Source organism: Carettochelys insculpta, chromosome 8 (genome assembly GCF_033958435.1).
Source record: "Carettochelys insculpta isolate YL-2023 chromosome 8, ASM3395843v1, whole genome shotgun sequence".
Taxonomy (NCBI): Eukaryota; Metazoa; Chordata; order Testudines; family Carettochelyidae; genus Carettochelys; species Carettochelys insculpta.
The window spans coordinates 19,540,491-19,568,013 of record NC_134144.1 but is presented as its reverse complement, the minus strand read 5'-3'; the positions used below and the strand labels follow the sequence as shown (position 1 = coordinate 19,568,013).

At 44.6% G+C, this 27,523-nt stretch overlaps 1 protein-coding gene across 1 annotated transcript in view; it reads right to left on the bottom strand.

The window, feature by feature from the left end:
• TMEFF2 (transmembrane protein with EGF like and two follistatin like domains 2) overlaps positions 1–27,523 on the bottom strand; it is a 215,728-nt gene that overhangs the window by 68,922 nt on the left and 119,283 nt on the right. The window contains exons 6-7 of the mRNA XM_075001261.1: positions 16,029–16,177; positions 13,799–13,858 (exon numbers count right to left, since the gene is read on the bottom strand). Coding sequence (XP_074857362.1) covers positions 13,799–13,858; positions 16,029–16,177 — 209 coding nt within the window. The remainder of the gene's footprint in view (positions 1–13,798; positions 13,859–16,028; positions 16,178–27,523) is intronic.

Below are 27,523 nucleotides of genomic sequence, written 5' to 3'. Positions count from 1 at the left end.
CCAAAGCAAACAATGACTAATTTGGTCCCACAAATTAGAGGCATAATTGGAAGAAAAAATACAAGGCTGAAGAAGCTGAAAAACATTTTTCTTCCACAGTGAACTTCCATTGCCTTTGTTTTCAATGCGCAGAAACCTGATAGATTTTAATAGAAGCATATTCTCGCAAATGCAACTGACATTTAAATAAATGTTTAAGAGTTGTTGACTTTCAAGGCGCATGGAGTTTACTGAACCTTTTTACTGAAATTACAGGCAGCTGAATAGCAGGGAAATCATACACATGTACAACACAATATGCTAAACAGAGTTCAATTAGCTATCCATGTGTCCAAATGCTGTATGTGCTTCGTTATTTATATCAGGGAAAAACACCAACACTTACTAAGTGAAGTATTCATTAAGTGTGTGGCCACCTCTGACTTAGATACCATGCAAATGGAATTTACAGAGATCTGTACATGTAAAGATGCCATCCTATTAACCTTTTTCTGAAGCTGCAGATGAGAAAAGGTTTCTCTCTTTTGTAAGATGGCTGGATGATATGCCACTATGTGTCTCGCTTGCTCATTCCTTAAGGAAGACAGTAATGGCTGGTTTGCAAACTCATGGTACAAAAGCTACATGATACTTGGTATTCCAAAGCAAAGTTGTAGGGTTGTATTATTCTGCAACGTTTTAGGCAATGGTCGACGTGGAAGGATAGATAACATTTCATTTAAAAAGGGATACTGTCAAGTCACGGGGGCAAGCCATGGGTTGGATTCCCACCCCTGCATTTAGCAGCGTTCGGATCAATTTAATGGATGTTACCAGTTATTCCCCTTATTCCCTTTGTTCGTGGTCAAGTCAGTCCATGTGATTCAGAGTTTTAATAAGAGAGAATGAATGCCTGTCTCAGACCAGGCCTACAATATAGCTACAGCAGCAATGCATCTGTAGTGTAGACAAGGCCTCAGAGGTATCCAAGGCTACTAGGCACAGTAAAGGGACTTCTGCGGAAACCCCAAGATTCATTAACTTGGAGCTATTATTTCAGAGACACTGAGTTGAAGGAAGTGCTACTTCTTCACATAAAGCTCAGCACAATGAGGAATATGGCTTACCTATTCTGAGGAAATACATTAACAGCCACTATAACAAAATATCCCTGAAAGTGCTGCTGATGATACTGACTGAGAGATTAAGATTGCAGATAGAAGAACATATATCAGACGAGCCAGCAGGGTTCAGAAAAGATAGAAGTACCACACAGCAGATATTGGCACTAAGACTGATAGCGGAGAAAGCTCGACGAAAGAACAAAAACGTGTTTGCTTGCTTCGTCGATTTCAAAAGGCATTTGACAGTATAGATCAGAAAGTGACGGGCAGTGTTGGAGTCATACGGAGTGGATAGCAGACTAATACGGTTGGTGAAAGATATCAATGATAATGTGGAGGCAGTGGTGAGAACATGCAGGGAGTTGGGAAGTTGGTTTAAAACAAGTAGAGGTACGAGACAGGGAGATGCAATATAGCCAAGTATCTTCATTGCACATCTGGAGAGAGCAATGGACAAGATCAAGGAAGGGGTAGAAGGGATACCTGTGCACGGGAAAAGAATTAACAACTTGAGGTTCGCGGATGAGATAGTTATCATTGAGGAAGATGAGGAGAAGCTAGCAAAAACGGTGAGGGTGTTGAAGAAGGGAAGCAGTACGGACTGATTATGAGCATCAATAAAACAAAAACAATTGTATTTGGAGATAAGGAAATAGGAAGAAAGATCAGTGGTATTGAACTAGAAAATGCAGAGAAGTTCACATATCTGGGGAGGAACATAACGTATGATCTAGACTGTAAGAAGGAAATAGCGACTAGAATAGCGAAAGCAAGAGCGAGTTTGAAGGTGATGGATAAGATCTGGAAAAGCAAAGCGATTAGATTAAGATCGAAGCTGGGCATCTTGAAAATGTGTGTATTCAGCAGCATGTTGTACAGATGTGAGACACGGGTGATAGCAAAAGATTCGAAAAGAAGAATATGGGCGTTCGAAAGGAGTTATCGAAAGATTCTGAGAATAGGATGGATGCAGAAGGTCACCAATGAAAAATTATATAGGAAAATACAGCCAAAAAAGAACCTGCTGCAGAAGGTTATAAAACAGAAGCTGCAACTATTTGGACATATTTGCAGAATGAACAATGAACGAAAAATCAAGACCCTAGTATCTGGAATAATCGATGGTTTGAACAGGAGAGGCAGACCCCACAGAGAATGGGTAGATGATGTCATAGATCGGTGCAGATCTAGTCTACAGAAACTATGCCACTCTGCACTGGATAGGGAAAGAAGGAAGGAAATAGTGAGAGAGGCATCAGACACGAATGGCCGCTGAGCCCACAGTTATTGATGATGATGAAGATAGTCAGACAGCAATGCTCTTTACAGAACATGAGAAACACAAGGTGTGTACAGTTCTTCAAGTGTTTCTAAAACTGAAGTCTGAACATTTAATGAACTTCAGTTTTATTTCATTTTCTTTCCATCTTAGCTAATAATTTACTAAGGGATTTAGATATTTTTTGTAATTGATTCCTTTAACCTAAAGCTTTCCATGGAGGTTACTCCATGAACATGGAGTGAAACTGGAGTCATATGCGTCGCTCAGCATGAATTTACCAGATTTCAAAACACATGCTTAGACACACCAGGTTACACAATCAGAGATCAGCAATTAAACAACAATAGATTTAAATACATAAAAGGGCCTGTATCCTCTGCTGGTGCAAACTGGTTTAGCTCCATTGGAATCAATTTACGCTGGAAGAGGACCTGTCCCAACAGGCAGGTCATCATAAGGAACACATATGCCTATTATCTGGCCTCAAATTAGGAAAGAAGGTGCAAGGGATTAGCTACGAATTATAATACCTTATATAGTTAGATAAATAATACTGCATAAAAGGTATGACACAGGATGTCTCCTCCATTTTCGCACACTTAGGGACACAGATTCAGTGCATGTCTTCTGTGCAGATGGGACAACGTAGAAACTACAGCTCCTTGGTCTCATTTTTTCTTTGGGATATGACAGATTTGCCCATGGGGAAAATGACTCATTGTTTTCATGCTCTTCTTCTCTCCTTCTCATCACCCAACAGAACCCCATGATTTTCTCTTCCTGTAATAACACAAAAAAGCAGTCCTGAAGCACCTTGAAGACTAACACTATTATTTATTAGGGGATGAGCTTTCATGGGACAGACCCACCTCTTCAGATGGGGAGAATCCTAATAACTGATACCGGAGTTGAAGAGAATTTAAAAGGAAAATAGAAACAAAAATGAAATAACAACTGAGAAATGTTGGCCAGGTATTGAAGAACGTCAGTTTTTATTTAATTTTTTTCTATCTTTCTTTGAAATTCTCTTTGTCTCAGTTATCACTTATTAGGATTTGCCAGACCTGAAGAAGTGGATCTGTCCCACAAAAGCTCATCACCTAATAAATTATATTGTTAGTCTTTAAGGTACTATAGGACCACTTTTGTGTTTTGTGAAGATACAGACTAACACAGCTCCCTCTCTGAGACTCTTCTTGTAATGTTCACTCCAGCATTCTCACAGAATTCTCTGCAGTTCTTGATTCTCGCAGACCTTCACTACCACTTTGCTCTTTTTTGCCTCAAACCTGCTCCTGCCTCCTGTGAAAAAAGCTCAGTGTCACCTTCTTCATCACCTCTAATCCATCTTCTAATCTCCCGCAACTAATTGCTGCTATTTATTCTCTTCTCAAGGCTATTACCCCATTTCTGTGCTCCAAAATGGAGACTGTCATGACTTTGCTGACCAGCCTTTAGCTCCTTTCTCTCTCCCTACTGCTTCTGATTCCAAGACATCTTCTGGGGTCCTCCAATGACCAACACTTAGCACCATCCCTCCTCCTGAATGTCCCTCTCCCTTGCTATCACTGCTATTTTCCCACTCTTCCTAATGTTCAACCTTTCTTTCCTTTATTGTTAAGCTGAGTTGGTCTTTACTTCAATGTACTTCTTTTGTTCATGTGGTTCACTGCCATCCTAAAGCTATATTACCAGAGGCTACCAGATTGAGCTAGGTTAGCACAGAATTGTGAAAGGGGCTGCAGGCCTTAATTTTGACCCCAGAGCCTCCACCACTCTCTCTCAGGTCTTAAGCAAGGAAAATACAGATTTAACACAATGATATGGCTTGTCCTTATTTCTAGTTTAAAATAAACCTATTTAGCTCAGCTCTGCTGTCTCCCCACCTGTCATAAGATACAACCAGAATCCTGCTTGTGTCTCTGGTTGGGTTCTCTGATCACCAGCTTGGAGGGAAAAATGTGGATCAGTGAAAGCTTTCGGGGATGACTCTGCAGGGTTCCTTTCATCCCTTTCCTCTCTGTCTCAGGACCTTCTTGATAACAGAGAAGATATGAAGCACAGTGCATTTTGACTCCAGAGCTAGCAAAGTGAACCCATTGTGTGCTCCCTTCATGCTCTTTAGGTTCTGTGGTTACTAATTAGGTCTCCTCTAGCTCACTGTGCCATAAGCTCAGTACAACGCCTTTAGAACAGGTGAGGAGACCAGATGTTCTGTTTTTAAAGGGACAGTGTCTTTAAGTTCCTACTTTTTCTTAAAAATGAGCAAATTGTCCCTTATTTTTCGTTCCTCTCTTCCCATCAGTACTGGTGGGTCCTGCTGCTGGCTGGATCCTTGCTCATGACCAGGGGCTGACGATGGGGATGAGTGTGCGAGGACGGTGGTTGGGCAAAGCAGAAGCATTCAGGGCTGGCCGCTCCCCCTGCTGGTCTGTCAGAGCAGTCCCTGCTGTGTGCCTTCTCCTGGCCAACAGGTACCCCTCACACCTTGGTGTGCTTCCAGCCAGCCCTGGCTGCTTGCTGTGGTGGTGGGTGAACGTAGGCAGGCAGTGGCTGGCTACGTGTTGGCTGTGGTGCACAACAATTGACTCTTGACATGCTTCCTCTCTCTCTGGTGTGCTCCTTCCCCCCTCAGCACTGCTGTGCCTCTGGATCTCTTTTTGCAGGCAGAATGCGTCCTGCTCCCGGGGCCAGATGGAGAAACACCACGGTCAGATCACTCAGCTCACCAAAGCTTCCCTGGCAGGCTCCTTCCTCCCCCACTCCTTTTACCTCTGCTGGACGGCAGCTGTAGGAAGCTCAAGACTCTCAGGCCCAGGATGCCCATCCTGGCATTTGCCAACGTCCTGCACAGCGCTGGCATGGGGAAGCTTCTCCACCCCACGAATAAGCTATGGACTGGTGGGGACGAAGCTATTTCCAATATGTATGTGCCCTGACCCTGCAGGCTCCACAGTAGTCCCTTGTGCAGTGGCTCAGCACTCTGTTACACACTGATCCTACTCTAGGTCCTGTTTCCAGGCAGTGAATTGTTGCTCTGTCCCCAACGCACCCTGTCCTGCTGAGCCACATCTTTTCCTGGGTTCTCTGAAGCCTCTGCAGCCAGATTCCCTGGGCCCACATGCACAATGCATCCTTAGGGCCTTACCCTTTCCTGCCCGCACTGTAGTCAGTGGACAGAAGCTGGCCGGGGCTGCGTCAACACTAAGAGAGAAAATCGAATTTAAAGGTGTTAGCTCGATATAAAAAGGTCACTGGCTTCACTGTTAATACTATTAGCTTGATTTATTGAGCTGTAATACCAATAACAAAATGTTGCTATTACGGGATGGGTATAGCATCAGTTTAGAATTTAAAATATCGAACTAGGCTAGTGTGGAAGTGCCATGTCCTTATTTCAAATTTATTAGCCCCCAGAAGTGTCCTGTTTGTATCCCACAAAGCTATGTGGTGACCCTCCCTGTATGGCTGCTTCCTTCTCTGCTGCTCTCCATCCAGGTGTGCAGGAAGAAGGTCACAGGAAGCCTGCAAAGTTTTGATCGAATTTGAATTTGAATTAGAATTTGAATTGCAATTCAGTAGCACTCAGCCCTGCAAAAATAAAGGGCACCCTTTATGAAAAAATTCCTTTGTTCCTCTCATCGCACCTCATTGGTAGCCATCGCATCACATCGGTAGCCATTACCTCATTAGCCATCTACTACAATCATGAGCATTCAGGTGAGCTACCTCGTATTTCTCAGGCTCGCAAGAGAACCCCAATGTGGACCCACCAGGAGATTCTGGATCCTCTTGTGAATTGGGGAGACCAATCCGTGGTGAAGAGACTTTGGATGGCCAAGAGAAATATATCAATCTATGATCAGATGTCATGCTAGATGACCACCTGAGATTACTCGTGAGACTTCACGCAATGCCGGGTGAAAGTGAAAGAACTCTGTCAGGCCTATCAGAAAGTCCAGGAAGCCACCAGCGGCCAGAGGCAGCTCCACAGACCTACTTCTATTATCAACAGCTGCTTATGGGGAGCAACCCCACCACGGAGTGCAGTCTTAATTATGATACTTGTGGAGGCACTGGTATGGAGTTTTGGGTGAGCCCTGGAGGAAGAGGGCAACAGAAAGGAGGAAGGGGGCAATGAGCAGGGGACTGAGGAACTTGTTCCCGACAGTCCAGAGCTCTTCACCATAGACCTGGAACTGGTCCCCTCAACGCCAGCCCCTAAGCGCCCTGGACCAAGCTGTTTGGGTGAATATTTATTCTGCATGACAGAAGTTAGTTGTGGGTGGGCATAGGCATAGAGTTGGGTATGGGTACGAGTTTGCTATGGTTCTGTGCCCCTCAGAACAGTGTGTTAATGTTTCTTGGGATGGAGCACTTCTCCTTTGTGGACATCTCCTCCAAGGCCTCATCCAAGCACTCTTGTATTTTTTCATGAGGTTCTTGGGCAGTTCTATCTTGTTGCAGCTTCCACAGCAGCACACCTTGCCACGCAGGGCAACCAGACAGTGATCTGGTGTCATGGTGCCCCACAGCATTTTAGCAAATTTTTCAAGCTTTTGGTCACACAGCATGAGCAGTTCTTTCTTCGTATCTGTTAGTTTTAGGAGGCTGATGTCTTTTTTGGCAAACTACAGAACATGCTTCTTGTCCCTTTACATTTGTGAGGCCTCAGCAAAGCTTGTGATGGCAGTTATGGAGCAAACAGAGGTCCTGTGCTTGACTCCCACCACGGCAGTGCAGGAGCCGATACCTGCTGCCTGGAGTCACCTGATGAGAGGTCACCCACCCCTCATTGTCATGGTCCACAAACGTGGGGAGGGAGGGCAACGATAACCTGCCGCTCCAGCCCCAAGGGCCACTGCAAAAGGCTATTCAAGCACCCTTGAGAAGGTTTCTTCTCCCTGCCACTTAAACGTCTTCTCCCCCAAAATATAATCTTTCCTTTGAGCTCAGTGTGATTTCCTGGTGTGCAGGAATGGTGGGAACAAAAATCACAGTGGGTGTCAGGGGAGGGCTGAAGGCACAGCTGCTCACCAACATGGCCAGGTTCACAGATGACTTGAGGCTCAGGGAACCCAGGCGGGTTGGGGGAGGGCTGAAGGCAAACCTACCCACTGCTATGCCCAGGTCTGCAGCACATGTGCGGCTGATGGAACTGGGCAGGTTGGGGTAGGGCTGAAGGCACAGCTGTCCACCACATGCATTCTATGTACTGCAACTTAACCCCCTCCCACCACGAAAAAGCCTTCATTCATTAAGACACAAGATTATTTACTGGCACTGTGGCAGTGAAATATGCGGGTGGCATGTGTGTTACAGATCATCCATGAAGCTATGTTTCAAGTGTCCCTTATTGCTAATGCCTCAGCTTGCTTACTGGTGGATGGTTGTGTAGGCGGCTGCGAGTAAGCCCTGCCTATGGCCTCAGCTTTGGAATTCCAGATGGACAGGAAAGTCTCCCACCTGGATTCACAAATGCTGTGCAAAACAGCGCACGCTGTAATCACTGGGGTCATTAGTTTCAGAAAGGTCCAAATGGGTCAATAAGCATCTGAACCTCGCTTTTAAACGTCCAAAGGTGCTTTCAGCCCCCATTCTGCACCTGCTGAGTCTGCAATTGAAGTTTTCCTTGCTGGAGTCCAGGGCTCCTGTGTAGAGCTTCATAAGGCAAGGGAGGAAAGGGTGAGCAGGGTCACCCAATATTACGATAGGCATCTGCATGTCACCAATTGTGATTTTCCGGTCTGTGAAAAGAGTTCCATCCAGGAGTTTTCTGTACAGTCCAGAATTTCAGATGTGCGCACCGTGAACCTTCCCTGGCCAGACAACACTGATGTCAGTGAAATGACCTTTCTGATCTACCAACCCCCTGCAACACCATCAAGAAGTATCCCTTTCAGTTTATATACTCAGGGGCCAGGTGGGCCAGGACCATGATGGGGATGTGCATGCCGTCTATTGCCCCATGACAGTTAGGAAACCGCTGGGCAGCAGAGCAATGCACTACTGCCCATACATCTCCCAGGGTCACAGTCTTCCTCAGGAGATGCCAACAGATTGCATGGGCCACCTGCATCACCGTGGACCCCACTGTAGATCTGCCCACCCCAAATTGATTTGCCACTGACCCGTGACTGTCAGGCATTGCGAACTTTCACAGAGTGATTGCCGTTTGCTTCTGAACTGTTAAAGCTGACTGCATTCTTGGGTTGCTGCACTTCATGGGTGGGGCCAGCACATCGCAAAGTTCCCTAAAAGTGGACTTGTGCATGTGAAAGTTCAGCACCCACTGCTGGTCATCCCAGGACTCCAAAAGGATGTGGTCCCAGGAGTGTGTGCTGGTCTCATGAGTCCAAAACCATCACTCCGCTGTCACCAATGCATCCAGGGCACCCAGCAGCTCTGAGTTCTTGGAGATTTGCAGTTGGGACATTTGCTCTTCCAAACCATTGTTGGTGTCATCATCATCACCATCATCATCATCGTCATCATACTGAACCATCACTGAGGTTTGTAACTGAAGGCAAAATTGTGCGACAGCCAGTGTGGTTGCTGAAATGATGCGTGCTATGAGTTGAAGTGTTTGGGGTCCATGCTTGTGCTGGAATGCTGCAGCAGGAAATGGTGCAATCGCCAGTTCATTTTCGCACAGTTACTCGTGCTCTGAATTCTGAGACAGTGCTTTGTATTATGGGATTCAAACATAAAATGCCCACAACCAACCAGTGCTTAGGCACTGTGGGATAGGTACCCACAATGTACTGCTCACACTGTTGAACTTGCACAGGGTAATGGGGACGCGGAAACTTGACAGAAAAATGGTGGGTCAAATATCAAGAAGCTTTGTGGACACAATTTGAATTCATAAGAACGAGGTTAAAAATCAAATTTATTAAAAATCGATTTTATCTCGTAGTGTAGAGGTAGCCTGAGTTATGTTGGTGGCCAGTGGCAGCTTGTAGGTTCCTTTCAATAGGCAGGAACAGAAAAGCTGTTTCTAGCCACAGGGGAGTGGGAGTGGGGAAGAAATGATCTCTGAAAAGATGGGCTGAGTTTTCTCTATCCCACCCTTCTCCAGCTGCAGGCATCTCCTGTATCGTCCCTCCTGACCAATGCACAGAGGCTGCTATTGGCTTTGTTCTGGTGTGAACCCTTACAGAAATCTGGGGAGCAAGGCCAGTGACCCCACATGGTGCCTCAAGAAGATGTGGCACTTGGTACTAGGAGCAACAAGTCTGTCTCAGGAGCCCAGCAAGGCATGGAAGGTGAAGAGCACTGCGCAGGGAGGATTTGTAAGGTTGGTCAGCCACCCCCACCCATATGAGGGAGAGATGTATGGATATATGTGTCACCACTCCTCACACAAACTTTAATGACTCCAGGTATGCAGTGCTTCTTTCCAACAGGGACTCAGTCAGCTTGGGGTTAATTTGCATGTCTGCACTGCACAGTTCTGATTGACAGCTGTTGAATTCTCCTGATTACAGGTAATTTTACCACGTGTCCCATATGCAGCATAGGGAAATAGGCCCCATCCCCAAACCCTGGTGGCTGGATATAACACCTGTCCCTTCTTCCCTGCACAGTGCCAAAAGGCTGCTGTGGGCTGTGCTCTCTTATGAACCCTCGCAGACATCTGGGAAGCAGAGCCTGTGACCCTTCATGCCCCCTATACATTGCCTTGAGAAGATGTGGCATCAGGTACCAGGAGAGGTGGGTTTGCCCTTGGGACTGAGTTGGCTATGAAAGGTGGAGAGCTCTGGGCAGGGAGGGTTGGCTTAGGTTGGTCAGCCACCCCAATCCTTGTGTGAGAAAGGTGTATGAAACTCTGTGTGTGTGTGTGTGTGTGTGTGTGTGTGAGAGAGAGAGAGAGAGAGAGAGAGAGAGAGAGACCTTTTCCCATGCAAACCTTAAAGATAAGACAGTGAATAACATAAATCCCTCTGTGCAATGTTTCTTTTAATAGGGGCTCCGTCAACTTGATGCCATTTTGAATGTTTGTACTACATAGCTCTGAGTTCATTGCCATTGAACTCCCTGGAACACAAGTAATTTTACGAGGGGTCACCTATTCTGCAGAGGGTCATCCTAAAGAGTAAGCATAAAGTAAGCCCTCGATTTAACAGACTAATGGAGGCAGGGATGTTCACTATTCCTGAAAGTCTGTTAACTGAACAGGTTTACTGCCCATCCACCCCATCAGGCTCCCCCCAGCCCCAACCCTGCCCTCTCCCAAAACCAAAGCAAAACCTTGCCACTCACTGGAGCTGGCACCACTGAAGGAGCTGCTGGACTCCGCCACATGGGGCTGGAGCTGCCTCGCTACACATGGCTGGAGGCACCTTATCACGCATCTGGAGCTGCCTTGCTGCGCACAGCTGGAGAGGTCACAACACGACCAGGAGGAGCTGCTGTTGGAGTGGTGGGGTGGGGTGCATACGTGAATGCCAATCTGCCCATGTACGTGCCCCATCCCTGGTGGGAGGCGTGCATGGCGGCTCCAGCGGAGGAAGTGGCATCTCCTCCAGGCTTCAGCAGTGATACATATCTAAACTATTTTTTTTGGGGGGGGAAGATTTTATAGACCCCAGTAGGTTTTGGGAACAATGGACATCCCCCCATTGTTCCCAAAGTCTGCTAAATTGGGGTCCATATAACTGAGAGTTTACTGTACATTACTAAGTAGATATTTTCTAAATTCCTGTCACAAAGGCCCCCTCCCTAAACTACTTTAATTAAGAATTAAGAATCTATCTCCAGCAAATAACAATAGTGTTATCAGTAAGAGCTGACATTATTCAGTTCAGACAGCTGTTTTAGGATCTAGATTTGAAATCATACCAAGAGATTTTTGGAATGTAAATCACATTGAGCCCACATTTTCCACAGTTACAAGTCACATTTTATTGTGAAATCTGGGTAGAAGGTAGCTCTAGAGCTTTACCTACTTTTGAGGAGTTCCCAGGAACAAGCTGGAACAAAAGATTTAATTTCTAGTATATATAAAATATTCACGGAAATGCTAACAAAATACAGGTTGAACCTCTCTAGTGCAGCACTCTTCTGACTTGACCGGTGTTGGATGATGGAATTTGCTGGACTACGGAAGGTCAATATTTTCGAGAACATTGCCAACATTTCCGTTGCTCACTAGTTCTTAGAAGACATTTTGGGGTAAATTACAGCTAAATAACAGCACTGAACATTGTGGGCTGGGACTGGAGGCTGGAAACAAACTGTATGGGACCATTATCAGAGAGTTAGTCTGTAGCTTCAAGAACAACAAGAAGTCTTGTGGCACTTTATAGACTAACAGATATTTTGGAGCATAAGCTTTCGTGGTCAAAGACCTGCTTCGTCAGATGCATGAGTGGGGGGGGGTAGTTTCAGAGGGGTATTTAAAGAGTGGGGTCCCAGTAAGAGGGAGGACCAGAGCTGACAAGGTCTATTCAGCAAGGTGGAAATGACCCACACCTAGTCGTCATCCAGCTAACTGAAATCTTGCTGGATTACAGATATTGCCAGATGAGAGAGTTCTGGATTAGAGGGGTTCAACTTGAACTGGAGATGAAAAGATGAAATTAATCTAATGAGTGTGTCTCTCTATGAGCTTGATAACATCTTCAGTCTATATTACTCAAAGAATTTTTTAAATGAAATACTGCATAGGCGGCATCTGACCCCAATTCAGAGCGATCACACTGTTTGCTACTAGGAAGTTGTCGCAGCGGAGGAATTTCAGGGAAAGGGGTAGATACATGCACCTCTGGTAGGTGTGTCCAGGAATTAGATGGTTTTGGAAAAAAACCAAGAGGTCTTGTGGCACCTAATAGACTAACAGATATTTTGAAGCATAAGCTTTCGTGGGCAAAGACCCACTTCACCAGATGCATGTAGTGGAGATTCCAGAGGTCTAATTATAGAGGCCCATGAAAAGGAGCATTACATACATCTGACGAAGCAGGTCTTTGCCCACGAAAGCTTATGCTCGAAAATATCTGTTAGTCTACAAATTGCCACAAAACCTCTTGTTGTTTTTGTAGATAAGGACTAACATGGCTACCCCTCTGACACTTGTCACCATGCATGGTTTTGGAAGAAAATTATTAAAAAAAGTAATATTTTGACAAAATGCCAGCATCCTAGAGATTCCCCCAACCTACACGGATAATGAACCAGTAAAAGATCTACATTTCTCAGAAATGTCAAATGAATTTATTTTTATTGTTAGCTCCCAGACTTTATATTGCACACAACTGGAAAAATGCAAAGCATTCTCCTGCGGAATTATGATCTAAAAACCTACAGATTCTCCTTATGATGGAAAAAGCTTTCACACCAAATACATACACAGGAGAAACACCAAAAAGAATGTTGTCAAATGTTATAACTTATGCAGTGGGGAATGCTCCCCAGGCAGTAGGTCAGCATCCTGAGCCAGATTCTGGCTATTACTCTGATGCTGAATAAGTAATGTATGATTTCACAACATTTTGCTGTAACGTTGCCTTAATAAAAAGTTTCAAAAATTATTACTACAAGACACTGTAGCATACTAAGAGATAAACTGCATTTCACCTTCACTGCATAGCATGTCGGCGGGGTAAACCTGGAATTCAAAGCTTTGTAGCTCAACAGTACTCTCTTGTAAAGATCTAGTTTCACAACACAAGAACAACACAAGCTTAAGCAATTATACATTGCTTGCTGCATTTTTAACAAGAACACTCCAAATGCTTCAATTCACAGTTCTACAGTCAAGCTGTGAATATTTGCACAAAAGCTACTCATAAATTAATCTTCCTTGAAAGAAGGTTTGAAAAAGAAAGATGTTCACCCAAAACAAAATTCGATAAACCCAACATAACATTTTCATGTTTTTAATTTAAAATGGTATATCACGCTATGTGGCCAATAAATTTTACTGGAGCTTCTAAACAAATTAAAGCCATTTATCATTTTAAAAAATCTGCTATAAATACCTTCTTAACTTTACTTACAAACACAGACATGTTTCTTATAGCAGCATCAGATGATGTGGCAGTTGTTCTATTATAGGAAGGAGCTATACAAAACTACATCCAGGGGTTCCAATAACAATTTGAAAAAAATTGGTTGAAAGTTGTACTGACTTCCACCAATACCTGCTGCTTGGGTGAGCATTTTGCAATATTATCTAATTGCCATCAGTATAGGCAGTGTTTGTGCAAAAGTGGTGGTGAGACACTGATAAAAGGAAAGGCAGTTTTCAGCTTTAAAACAGACAGAATATTTTTATGGCAAGTAAGCAAGGAAAATATAATGATTACGACACCCACAATTTTGCAAACATGGGGTGAAAGGTTTTTTTTCACCACAAATTTTGCCCACTGTGGTTCTCATATTACTGATATTACAATAGGAATCTTACCTGCGTAATCTGTTCTTGCATAATGTCCATCTTCAGACTTTGTGGTAGTAGTGGTGTTATCTGTGTGAAAAGAAACAGAACTTGTTGCCTTGATGTTTGTTGCTGCTGTTGTAAAGTAGAGGCCGGTCCTGCAAGTCACAGTGTGTAAGCAAGTCAGTCTCTGCAGGGTGCTGTGTATGGCAGGGGTGAGCAAACTCTTTATGTTGGGCCCCACTTATCATTGCTGCAATTAGCAGCTCCCCCTCCCCAGCCTCAACCTGCCTAACGTAATCTAAACGTATGGAAATTTTGGTTATGTTCATATGAAAAAACCTGCTTTCTGCAGGGAAATAAGTACAGCTTCTACTGCCCTGGTCCTGCATGGTTGGGACATGACTGGTCCCAGACAAGAAAATTTGCCAGAGCAGGGAACATTCCCTGTCATGGCCCTCAAGTCACTAACCTCCCACAACCCCCCACCTTGCCCTTGAGCTGTTCCCCTACCTATTGCCCCGAGGCTGCCAGGAGAAGGCGGCTTTGGCCTGTGCTGGAGATGCAGCTCCAGCCCTCAGTGGTTACCCCCGGCACTGCAAGGCTGCTGGGAGAATGCTGGCCCTGGCCCCATGCGGAGGGCTGTCTCCAGCCCTGCAGGGCTGCCAGAGGATGCCAGCCCCAGCCCTGTGTGCCTGCCCTCCCATGGGGACTGCTTGGGTCATGTGGGCTCCACTGCCACCCACCCCCCTCCACCTAATGCAGGCTGCACCCCCCTGCCTGGCTCTCTGGCCTGGTGACATCTCTCATCCGAAGGGATGCTGCCAGACCAGAGAACGCTGGATTTAGGAGTTCCAACCTGTATGTACAATGTAAAAACTTAATTAATAAGTACATGGATGTGAATACACGGACATAAAACCAGTCCCGTATTTCAGCATTTGTAATGAAATGGATAAGCAGGAGACCCGGCAGCTGATCATGCTGAACCCCTTTACAAAATTTCCCACCTCCCAAGGGGGCCCTCTGCTGACTTTGAACACCCCTGGCCTACGGGAGCAAGGCTCTGCCTGCAAGCGTCGATTGTAGGATCAGGGTCTTCAGACTGATTCAGCCCATGCTGAGCACAAATCTGCCATTCTAGGTCTAACATTTGTCTAACGGCGTTATAGGATCCAGGAAGACCCAGCTGCCATGCAGTATGACTTCCGCGTTGTTTTAAATAATCAGGACATGTTGTTAATCTGATTTGAAAACGGCAAACAAGAAAGGAGGGTTCATTTTAAAGAACTATTTTAGAGGAATATAAACAGAATGTGTTTAACATGAAGGTGTAGTAGAGCTCTGTAAATAGGGGTGCTTCAGATTTGTAGGTCAGAAGCTGAGGGAAGAGGGGAAGATATTAAAGATCCTGAGAGTGAATGGCCTTTTTATTTATAGAAACCATTTAAAATTGTATATCCCCATTTTTATTTTGAAAATCAGCTAAGTGGCTGCACCGGCACTCACATGAAACAGTGCCGCCTGCCTCTGAATCCTAATCCTGAATCTTGAAAGCAGCCAGGGAACAAGTCTCTCTATTATTTCCTTTCGGCTGTGAAGAGGAGGGCTGCTGTATTCATTAGCCTGGGCTGTGCGACTCTGCCATCATGAAGATTCAGATTACACAAGAATGATGCTCACATGGGCTCCACCACAGACATCAGGCCAGATCCTCTGCTCCACTATGGCTGTTCTTACTGCTGCAGTGGAATGAGGTAGCCCTCTGACAAGGTTCCTCATCTGCAGTGAAACCCCTATGTGCCATAGCAGGTGCAGTGGTGACTCCCTTATAACCTCCAGCACAGAGAGCATGAATAGGATTTTCCTTTTGCCATAATATTGCGTAGCAGATGGAACTGCCTCTTGGGGCTAGAGATATCAACCAGGCACAGCAGCCTTAACTCAATACAGATTTATGCTGGGGACAGACCTAAGGCTGAAGGGCCCCAGAAGAGGGAGCTGGGTGTAGGGGCAGGAGGGTTATTTAACATCCCTTTCGAGCTGCACCAACCAGAGTTTAGCCCCAGCTCATATAGGGGCCAATATTTCAAAGCCTGTAATCAGCAAAGTTCCCGCCCTGTCAGACCACATCTGGCATTGCTAACTAAAAGAGTCAATTGAAAATACAAGAAGTGGCTCCTAAGAAGCCAGCCCTAGTTCTTATTTCTGCACAAAACCTGAAAACATTCTTTGAAATGAATTTCACTCCGAGCATTACCTTGACATCGACCCAAAGACATGACTTCAATTTTCTCCTGTTTCTGGCATGATGCTTCTTTGATTTGACATGCATTATCATAAGATTTCCCATCAGAAGCACAAAGAGGATTGAAGTTGGTCTGAGAACAGTCAATGTTGCACACACACCTGTAAAAGATTTAAAAAAAAAGGCTAATGTAAGAAAGCTTTCTCATGACAGCCTAGATAAAGCACAATAATAATAATAATAAAAAGGCTTGAAGGGCTTCTGTGGTTGTGCAGTAAAGATTGATGGATTGAAACAGGAAAATTCTGGTGAAGGGCTGTTTGTGGTTTTGGATTAGAATGAAATGCCAGGAAAAAAAGTGAGAGAGAAACAAAACAATAGAAGCATGAAACAGAGACATAAAACCTAATGAATGCACATGCTACTGCTAAGTATCTTACATAAAAGCAGATCCTCAGGGGGCAAGATGTCATGGTGCCAATCAAATCTGTGGAACTATGATCAACTGAAGATCTCACTCACAGTTTATAACAGGGTTTCCCAAACTTTATATGGGTGGAACCCGTTTTTTCAGTACCTTTTTTGCGGCCCACAAATACCAACACATATAAAAAAATGAAAGATGAATACATTTTCACTGTTTATTATTTATTCACAATAATAATAGTCCATAATAATATAAATCTTGATGTAATAGATATAAATAGATATAAAAATAAAATAAATATAAAATAAAAAAGTATGCAATAATGTGTATGTTTTCTAAGGACCAGTATTTTTTTTTCCAGGGACCAGTACTGGGCCATGGACCACACTTTGGGAAACACTGATCTCTAACATTGCATGTGTACATAATTATTTCAATTTATCATTGTAGATAAACATTTACAATATAGATCTCAGACTGTAAGTATTTTGACATACTTAAAGATAATTGCTATGTCCTGCACTCTACCACGTGAGCTAAAGGCCAGCTGGCTCTCAGCCAAGGCTGTAGAGCAGAGACTTCACTCACTCCAGATGAGGTCTCAGTGCCTCTCGGTACTATATGCTTCCCTGGGCTGAGGAAGAACATCCCAAGCTTCTGGGGCCTTCCAGCAGTTCTTCCCAGCCAATGCACCAGTTGTAACGGCAACAGACCCAGGTTGCTGGCCCCTGGGATAGAACCTGCGAGCATAGGGGCTAAAGTCCTGCACTCTACCACATGAGCTAAAAGTCAGCTAGCTCTCAGCTGAGGCTGTAGAACAGAGCCTTCACTTACCCCAGATGAGGTCTCAGTGCCTCTAGGTACTACAAAGTGAAGTCTGATCAAAGACTCTGCCACACCCACCTTGCCTCTCTAATTCCTACAGCATCAGAGATGGAGCTGTGCACATGTGACTGAGGAGCCAAAGTTTCGTTGACTTTCAATTCTCTTCTGAAAGTGGCACTTAAGAGCTAAGGGCAAGCCTATGTTTAAAACACTGCACCGATGCAGCTGTGCCATGGTAGTGCCTTCATGAAGATGCTCTAGCCAACGAGAGAACATTCCTGCTATTGTAGCTAATTCATCTTCCCAAGAGGCTATGTTAGTGTGAGATGTTCTCCTGTCAACACAGCATTGTCTATGTGTGTGGGGGGGAGGGGAATTTATTGGTGTGTGTGTGTGTATGTGAATTTTTCATACTGTTGAGCAATGTAGTAATACTGAGACAGGTCTCTTGTGTAGACCAGATCTCAGTTAGTTAAGCACTTCAAAAAAGGAAACAAAATCTTTTTTTTCACTAGCTACAGTCATAGGCCGTGTCTACAAGAGCCCCAAACTTCGAAATGGCCACGCAAATGGCCATTTCGAAGTTTACTAATGAAGCGCTGAAATGCATATTCAGCGCTTCATTAGCATGCGGGCGGCCGCGGCACTTTGAAATTGACGCGCCTCGTCGCCGCACATCTCGTCCCCACGGGGCTCCTTTTCGAAAGGACCCCGCCTACTTCAAAGTCCCCTTATTCCCAGGAGCTGATGGGAATAAGGGGACTTCGAAGTAGGCGGGGTCCTTTTGAAAAGGAGCCCCATGGGGACGAGATGTGCGGCGACGAGGCGCGTCAATTTCAAAGTGCCGCGGCCGCCCGCATGCTAATGAAGCGCTGAATATGCATTTCAGCGCTTCATTAGTAAACTTCGAAATGGCCACTTGCGTGGCCATTTCGAAGTTTGGGGCTCGTGTAGACGCAGCCATAGAATATCAAAAGTGGAAGGAACCTTGAGAGGGCATCAAGTCCCAGCGCTCCCAGCAGGACCAGGAACTATCTCAGGCAATATGTCAGAACAGTTCTTGTGGCTCATGTTTGACGCTTGCTTCTGTTGTTGTCACACGACTTCTCACACAGCACTGTATCCAGCTCCCTGATTAGCTGAGCCTGCTATGTAGTTCAGGAGGGTCTTTTCTGAGCGGCAGTGTCCTGCCTCAGAGCCAATCAGAACACTTACTGCATGCAGATTTCTTAGTATTTAAGGTTCTACAGCACCCATTGATTGGTTGGCACCTTGAGGAACAGCCTGGTTAGAAGCAGCTCTTTTGCTCTCTGGGGACAGAAGCCTACTGTCTTTGTCAATTCATTGAGGCCATACTTCAACTGAAAAATGGTCTTTTTTAATTCCTTTATTCATAAAGCCTCGGAATTGCCTTCATTTTCCACTAGATGAGAGTTTAATAAACCTCTCACATTTATTATCAGCAAAGCACGTTAGAATGGAGGCCGCTCCCTGAGAATGATCGGAGTCCTCATCTGATCTGACTTCTATGGGACTTCTGTGCATCAAACAGTTGCAGAACGGAGATCAAAACAGAGACAGTCATGCTCATCAGTACCGAGGTGACTGCACATTGAGAAATGAAATGGGCGGGTCTCCAAATAATGTACCTTAATCAAGGGTCAGTGCCTTGACCTGTGAGGGCAGCCAGGGTTCCCCAACACTAGTCACTTTCCAACCCAGGCAGTGCTGTCTGCAGAGTTCAGAGAGCAGTTGCCACCAAATCTGGACTCCTGAAGCAGACATGAGCAGTAAGAACAGGCACACAAGGAGGTAACTGTGAGAGACGGAGACTGGGTGCAGTTCCTCCGCAGAGGGGAAGAGCTGAATTTGGAAGGAGAGATTCATCTGGTATGTCAACTCTGCATCTCTAGGAACATATGGACGTGGAAGGGAATCAGCTCTGAGTAATCGCTCAGCTGCCGCAGCGAGGAGGAGGACCACTTCTCTCCCATGTTCTGCCCCAGGGGAACCATCTCCACTGTTCAGAAGACAGAGCAGCAGCATCACAAGCACGTGGCGGCTGCTTTGTTTCTTTTGCCTCTCCTGTCTCAGGAGACATGCTGCTAGCCGGGGCCTTTGAAGCACAGATCGGCTTCAGTAGTGTCTGCAGGAACAAGAGCGGAATTGTGCTTGCGGAATATGCCAGCACTCGCACTGTGGAGCTGCTGTTGCTCTTTTGAGTGTGCAGTTGTGCACAATACTGCCCTCTGAACTCTTCCCGCAGCTTCTGATGCAGAACGATGCTGCCGAGTCTTTATCTTCCGCCGACCAGCTGGGCCTAAATTCCATAATGCCGACCTCACAATTTTCATCTTGCGCTTAAGGTCGGGAGAATGTTGTTACAATTCACTGGCACTCTCATTCACTGGCTTTTACACACCCTTCCAAGTCAGTCTGATGTTGCCTCTACTGGCATATAAAAGGCACATTAGTGTGATTTGATTTTGATTTTTCTGCTTTGCCTATTAAGCCTCTACAGTAAACCCTCAACGTGCGTGATTTTGAGTTGTGCTTAACTCGCATTAATATGAGTTACGTGCAACTCAAAATCCCACTGCCCCCAGCCCTGCCTCAACCCCTCCCTCAGCCTGCGTGGGCCCGGTTCAATCCCCCACGCCTGGCTCACCACCCAAGCACAGCTCCGGCTTGCTACCTCACCCTGCTTCAAACCTCCCACGTGCAACCCCGGCTCAACTCCACCTCCCCGCCCCCCTCTGCAGTTCCAACCCACCGCCCGGCTTAACCCGCCTGCCGCCTTCCCACGGCCCCAACCCACTGCCAGGCTTACCCCTACAGAGGCCTATTGGCCTAGTTTTTTGCACACTTAGCAGGAACACAGTAATGCAAGAAAACCTACAGGGGCACGTCTAACCATTTGGCATCCATCCTGTCCACAATTTGTACTTATCTTGCAGCTACAAGGGGAGCTGTCTGTACAAACTGACTAACGCCTCGGTCATCACCCTATGAATTGGTTGGCATTACCTAAGGTCCAGCTTGATAGGACAGACCTATGGTTAACATTGACATTTCATCAATATTCCAAGAAGCTAGGGGAAATTCCATAAGTTAGGTGTTTACTAAAGGTTGAGAACAGATGGTGTATAAATATTTCCCCACTGCAACTGTATGGGTGTATTCCAATACCAGAGCCTCAATACTCTGTGTTGGGCAACGCTTTCCATATCTTTATCTATTAGTACCAATCCTTCATTTTCTTAAAGCGTCGTATTTTTGTGCTCTGCTTTGGTACTCTCGCTGCTTTGCTACTCTTGCTATCCATTGCCACAGCTGGGGGGTTTCCCGGATCCCTTTACTAAAGGAGTGCTGAGTATAATTTGTTATAAAAACTTAACAGAGTTTTAACCTAGCATAACCATTTAAGACACTTGCATGTGTGTGTTTAGGATTAAGCTGTATTCAAATATTAACTGTACTTAACATCATATAGTTTGTATCTGTTATTTTTATTGCTGTCTCTTGCCATCATGCTGCAAAAATAAAGAAACGGTAAGCGTTACTAAACAGTGTTGTCTGTGTAATCCCTGGGAATCCCAAAATTACCTTCCAAGTACAAGTTGCACCAGGATAGGTATGAACCTATCTTTAAATTTAATCTTTATGTCAGATTCGTGAGCCTAAATTCTCATTTAAAATCCCTGTGGTTAACACTGCTTCAGGCTCACAAAAGGGATCTGGATCACTTGCTAGAATGGGAAGCATGTACGTGCGGGTGCCCAATATGACAGCTTTGGACACAGAATATGGCTATGTCTACACCTATGTTCCCACTAATCTTTTCCATACAGGTGCGGAATATTTTTTCACGTGCATCCAGGCATGTGTGAATGTGCACCACCAGTAGAAACAAAAACCCAAGCTGTGGGCTCTCTGGTAATCAGGTGAGCAGCATTTGACGCTCTGCTAAGTGGTCGCACAAGGGCACAGCTTGCAGGGAATGCTGATCTACAGTAGAGATCTTACAGAGGCTCAGCTGTACCGATACAGCTGCACGGCTATGAGACCTCTTACGTAGCCACTCTATGTTGGCAAGAGAGAGACCTTTTGTTGACATAATTAGCAACCCCTAAAGAGCAATGGTAGTGATGTCAGTAATAGAGTAACTCTCATCAAACTAGTACTGCGCACACTACTGCTTACTTCCCTGAGCCACACAAGTTTTGCTGGCATAAGTGTCAGTATAGCTGTGAGCAGAGAGTGTGGGGGATAAGTACTTTGGCAAATAGTAAAAAGCAGCCAGTGAATGTGGAGTTTCCAAGGAGTAAATACTACATGTCATCTGTTGCACAAACTAAAGTTGAGGTCGTGGGGGCAATAGTTTCAGTAGAAAGTTTCTTTTCAGGCTCCCAATACTCAAATAAGACTCAAAATTTATATCCCTGACATTTTCCTAAAATGTCCACAATGTGTGGAAATCTTCAGCCCCAAGGGCGGGAGAGGGTTAAAAATAAAGGCTTGTACATGAAGTGATTTGGGAACCTTAACTATAGAATTCGTTGTTAAGTGAACAACACAGTCTAAAACTCACTAATCATAATTGACATTTCTTGATGAAATATTATACATAAAATAGCAGGAGAAAATATTGCAGTGAGTCATATACCTACAGGCCCTAAGCTCCCTCATACAGGGCTCATAGACCAGAAGTTAAACCAGTATCAGCAAGTGGAAATTCTGTCTAATTGAATACCTAATCCCATCAGCACGACTGTACATATAATATGTTTGTTTTCATAAGAATTTTCTTATCAATATAATAGGAATATTTTATTCCACTCAATATTTATTTCCTAAAAGAGAAAATCATAGGAAGGTCTCACTTATTTTAGTAAATTCTAACTCAGTCTAGGATCTATTTACTGCAGTGGTTATCTAGATTTTTTCATGTATCTTCTCTGTTTGTATTTCAGATGGAACACAATGAACCATATGCTCCCCATGGTAGTAAAAATTCAAAAAGAGCATAAATTCTTCACATTTTAATACAAAAATGGCATGTAGTTTAATATATGTAAGGACATCAAATCCAAAGGAAAATCGAGTTAATGAGAAAATGTTAAAAAATGGGATTTGCTACATGGAAAGACTATCCAACTACATATACAATTCCAAAAATACCCAATTGACTTAGGAACCAATGTTGTATTTTGAAATGGCCTCAGGTTAGGGGCCAGGCTTATGAAGACATTTACAGACCCAAAGATGTACATAGGAGGATAGTGGAATTTTCAAAAGTGCCGAGATATCTAATTGCTTATGAAATCAATTGCAGAGCATCTTCAATTTATGTTGTTCATTTTATTAGGTAAATGGCACTTGGCGTAGAAATTAAAGAACGGGTGCAGGGGTCGTAGATGACAATGCTTTAGCTTCCTGATGCAATGGACATGCTAAATGCACCTTGTTTAGACAATCCTGAAGTCCTGGGTCAGATGAAACTCCCAAAGAAGTCAATGTGAATTTTGCTTGAGAAAGATCTAAGTATGAACTTTAGGACTTTGCACATTGTGTGAGGGACAAGGTCCCCTATATGTAAGGAATCCTGGGCTGTGGCACTTTCCCACTTTAATTAGTCCTACCATGTTATTCTATGTCACATCCTATCCACATGCTTTGTTTTGCTCACACTTGATCTGTAACACTCGATTTTTCAGGCTCCTAAGTGAACATCTGGCTCTCTCTGAAAGTGAAAATCAAATTGGTCCGATTCATTTCAGTGGTGGCTCTATCTGTCTCAGGGCTGTTTAGCAAGATTCTCAAGGTCCCCCTCCGCTTCCTCTGTTTGAGGCTGAGAGGGATGGTTTCTGCTGCGAAAGGAAGCGATTGAATGGCTGTGCGTCTCACCGCAGACCATGCCAATACAGCAGTTTCTCAGTCCCCAAGGCACTTCAGGATGTCTCTAATTTTAAGTAATTTGATCATTTGACAATTTTATCATCATGGCTATGACTTCCAATTATAGCCCTGTCAATAAATCTGTTTCATTTCTGTATTACTAAGTATAGCATTGAGGAAAGTGTGGTAATTTAAAGGCTGACTGTGATTTCCTCAGGCTCAAGAAGCCACAAGAAGGTCAGTGAGATCTCCTGGGGCTCACTGGATGAAACTCTACCCAGAAACACACATCAAGTATATGCGCAATGTTTGAATATGCCTTTTACGGTAAGAAAAACAGCTTCAAAAACAGGTGTGGGGAGATGCAATTCCAAGATGGCAGCTGATATTTTATGGCCTTTGTGAAGGAGGAAGAAATCCTCAACCCAGTCTAAGAATCCACAATACTTTCCAAGTGACGGGCTCATAGATCAGAAGATTGCAAAATAGCTGGCACTGAAAAGTATTTTTAAACAAAGGCTTATTGTGTTCCTGTCTAATTTTCTGGGTTAGTGCCATGTTTTCTGATGAATTCTACCTTTTCCTAGGTTTATTTTATTTCCTTTCCTATGATTATATCTAGCCATTGCTTGACACATAGCATTTCATTCCATTCACTTATTTTAGTAGGGTAGCATATCTGGGTGATTGCTAAAACAAAAAACTAACAGGATTCTCAACCTGAAGGCATTTCTGACCAGTCAGCGGGATTTTGGACAAAGCCTTTTAAGCAGCCCAGAGCTTTGCTGTTGCAATTACCACATTATGAGGACACAGAATCACTCCAAAGCTAATTTAGAAAGAAATCTATGGTTGCAGGAAGTGTTGGGTAAGGTAATGGAGAAATCCAATTGATTGCATGTAGGAGACTCGTACATGTATAAGGCAGGTATGATGCTGATAGGTTTGATACCAGCTTCCCTATGCAGCTGTAGCAATACAGCTTGCTGGTGAGCAGCAAGCTTGCAGGTCAATTCCCGAATTTCTCTGGTGAAAACACTAACCACTGTCTCAAATGGTGTAGTGGTAGTCATGGGATCTGGATGAATGTAGGCTGCCACTTCCAAACTCAATTTCTACTCCACTAAGAAATGAAAGGCTAGCACACTGAAAATTCTATGTCCTCAGCTTACCCTTTCAAACTAATGTAGATAGGGTTCTTTTCACTAAATAGTGTTATTTACTGAGCACCGAGTAGGCCCTGGCCTGTATAAAGCACAGGGATAAGGCCACAGCAGGAAGGATCAATGGCCACAGGGACTTGTCACTGAAAGGCACTGTGGTGGAAGTGTAACCTACAAAAGTGTATGGACAAAGATGGCAGTTTGTCCAAAAGGAACGGAAGACTTCTTTATTTTTATTTCTCTAATTTACTGTACGGGAGTATACCATAGTCATCAGGATGATACATGGAGAGTGAATGATGTCTTGCACCTTTGTAAGAAACTGCAATCTGATGGCAAACGTTTGGACTTTGCTTTCAACAGCATATTATTGAGAAATAATGAAAATTTGCTGGACAATTTCCTTGTGTAGCAAAAAGAAGGTTCTTTATGCAGTTTGATGAGCAGGATGCAAGATAAGCTGGAAAATACTGTTAAAATAGACCAGGTTCTGAAGGTATTTTATTCAGTGTGAGCTGCCACGCCAACACTTCACTATTCAATATACTTTAAATAGCCCTTCTATAGTTCAGAAATCTGAGAACATATTGAGCATGTTATTAAAGATTCATATTTAAACTTTATTGATCATTTGTTGTTGGAACCAGACTATCAGAAAATTCTATTTCAGATACCTCAGTATGGTACTTCATGAAAATTATGACTGTCCTGTGCCTAGCTGAATATGCGATAAATCTGCCACAAAGAAAAGCTGTTGCCAATCAAGAATCAAAACACATGACCGAGCAGACAAGGATGCAGCAAATAGAAATACGTAAATACCAATGTGTTATTTTTGCAAGTAAAATATATGATATTTGATCGCATGTGCTAATTTAGACAAGGATAAAATTTTGCCATCTCTATTTGTGAATATAGCATTTTACAATGAAATCAGTCACATTTCGTTTTGGAATAAATCTAAAATGTTCATTTATTTTCTCCAGGCAAATGATATTTCATGTTGATAACACGTTTTCCTCCTAATCTTCACAGGCACAACTCATCTTCCATTTTGCATAAAACATTGCCAAAAACAAACACAAACTGCTTTGCTTTTCATAAAAGATCAAAACCTCATTTTTTCCACTATTGGGGAAAATTTATTTTACAACTCCTTACTGAAAGACATTGGCCAGAACCTCAGTTTTCTGATTTGAATGCTAGCACTTCCACACAAAAGGGAGCCCCCTGAATGTGGCATATAATTTACATCTAAAACTACGCATGGCAGTATATTCTGGCATACAGATGCCAGTGATTAAACCAAAATGCCCTTTATTTCATTTTGACTCCTGTAAGGCTTTTCTTATTGGTACATGGGGTGTCTTTATTAACTCAACTGGCAGGAACATTGAAATACAAGCACTATTAAAACTAACATCTGTTTCCTAGCCCAAAAGAGGTTGTGTATTCTGCAGTAAGTCAGGATGATGCATGCTTAAAGTAGCCACAGTTAACATTAGACAGCGCATGACAGTTTCTCCTTTTATAGCGGCATGTTTCTTTTTTAGGATACAGGTATGGGGTGCTCATTTACACAAGCAGCTCTGTACCTTCTGATATTAGAATGGATATAGGTACTCCCCTCCTTCGAAGGGGACTGGAGTTCTGGATACTGCCTGGCCAGAGCTCCAGGCCCCTTGGAAATGCTGGGTGCCTGTGCAACTGCCCTCTTTGCTTCCTGTACCCCACCCTCTGTGGGCTTGGGTACGGACTAGCCTGCCTTAGCCTTGGAGCACCATTGACTGGGACCCTCCCAACACCAACTCCTGCCTCAGTCACCCCAAACCAGGAACCCACACCTCCCCAGCCCTGCTCCAGAGCCCTCACCCTTGGCTACACCACAATCCCTGCCTCAACTCTTGCCCCCCATACTCCCAATCACTGTTCTACCCCCCAGCTTAGAGCCAAGAGCTCCCCAAATCCCTCATCCTCAGCCCCAACCAGAGTCCAGGCCCCCACCAAAGCCCTCACCCCTTCTCCTGCACCCGAACTCCCTGCTGCAGCCTGTTGCCCTCTCTTGTGCTCTGAACCCCTTATTTATGGTCCCAACCTTCACCCCGTTCCACACTCCGACTCCCTGCCCTGGTCCGGTGACAGTGAGGGAGTGGGAGGGAGAGTGAGCCACTGAGGGAGGGGAAACATAGTGAGTGGCATGGCATGGCTTTGGGGCAGCGATGGGGGTGTGGTCTCATGGAAGGGGTGGGGCTAGCGTGTTCGGCTTTGTGCAGTCAGAAAGCTGACAACCCCACACAGAGAGCAGTGCTGCAAAACGGAGTCCCCAGGAAGCAGGAGCAGAGCAGTGTGCGGAACAGGCTGTGACTGCCAAAGGTGACTGTCTGGTGTGAGTCTCTGTGGGGCTCCGGGGGAACTGCAGCAGCGGGGAAGGGAGCCAGTGAAGAGGATCCCCTGTGGGGCACACTAAACGAGCCTGGCTTGGAAACACACAAGCTCCTCTTGCAAAATGCAAAAGTTACAGAGAAAAGCAACAAACGTGACTAAGGCTAGGGCTACACTGAGCTGTAGTGTGGCAACTTGATGCAAACGAGCCGTCTTGAAATGCACATAGACACTCATTTGCATATTCACATGACTAATTTGCATATTTGTGCAAGATCGCCCTGCCTGCAGGGGCTGCTGCTGGCAGAAAACAAGCAGTGTAGATGTAGTTCTGCCAGCAGAAACCCACTTTTTGGCAGCCCCTTATGCCTGGAAAAAATTAAAGAGCTTGTGCAATTATGCAAATTAGCAGTATGCACATGCAAATGAGCATCTATTTGCATTTTCAAGACTGCTCATTTGCATGAAGCTGCCAGCACTATGGCTCAATGTAGCCCTAGCCTAAGGGTATGCAACAGCTCTCACTGAGACTGAAATGGAGAAGACACTCCAGGCAATCGGCCTGAAAAGTCCCAACACTCAGCTGGACTGCCCTCAGGCACTGAGCTGCTGGTGCTCATTTTGAACTGTGCCTGTTTAAGCCACTACATCTATGTCACTTGCAACCCTTCCTTTTTCCTGCCTGCCTAGTAAAATGCTTGACTTAGTCACGTGTCTGAGTGTCCCTATGGCCCACCAGGACCAGGACCTTCAGGGTCTAGCAGCTGAAGCACCTACAGTGCTCAGTCAAGATACACCTGACACACTACTGG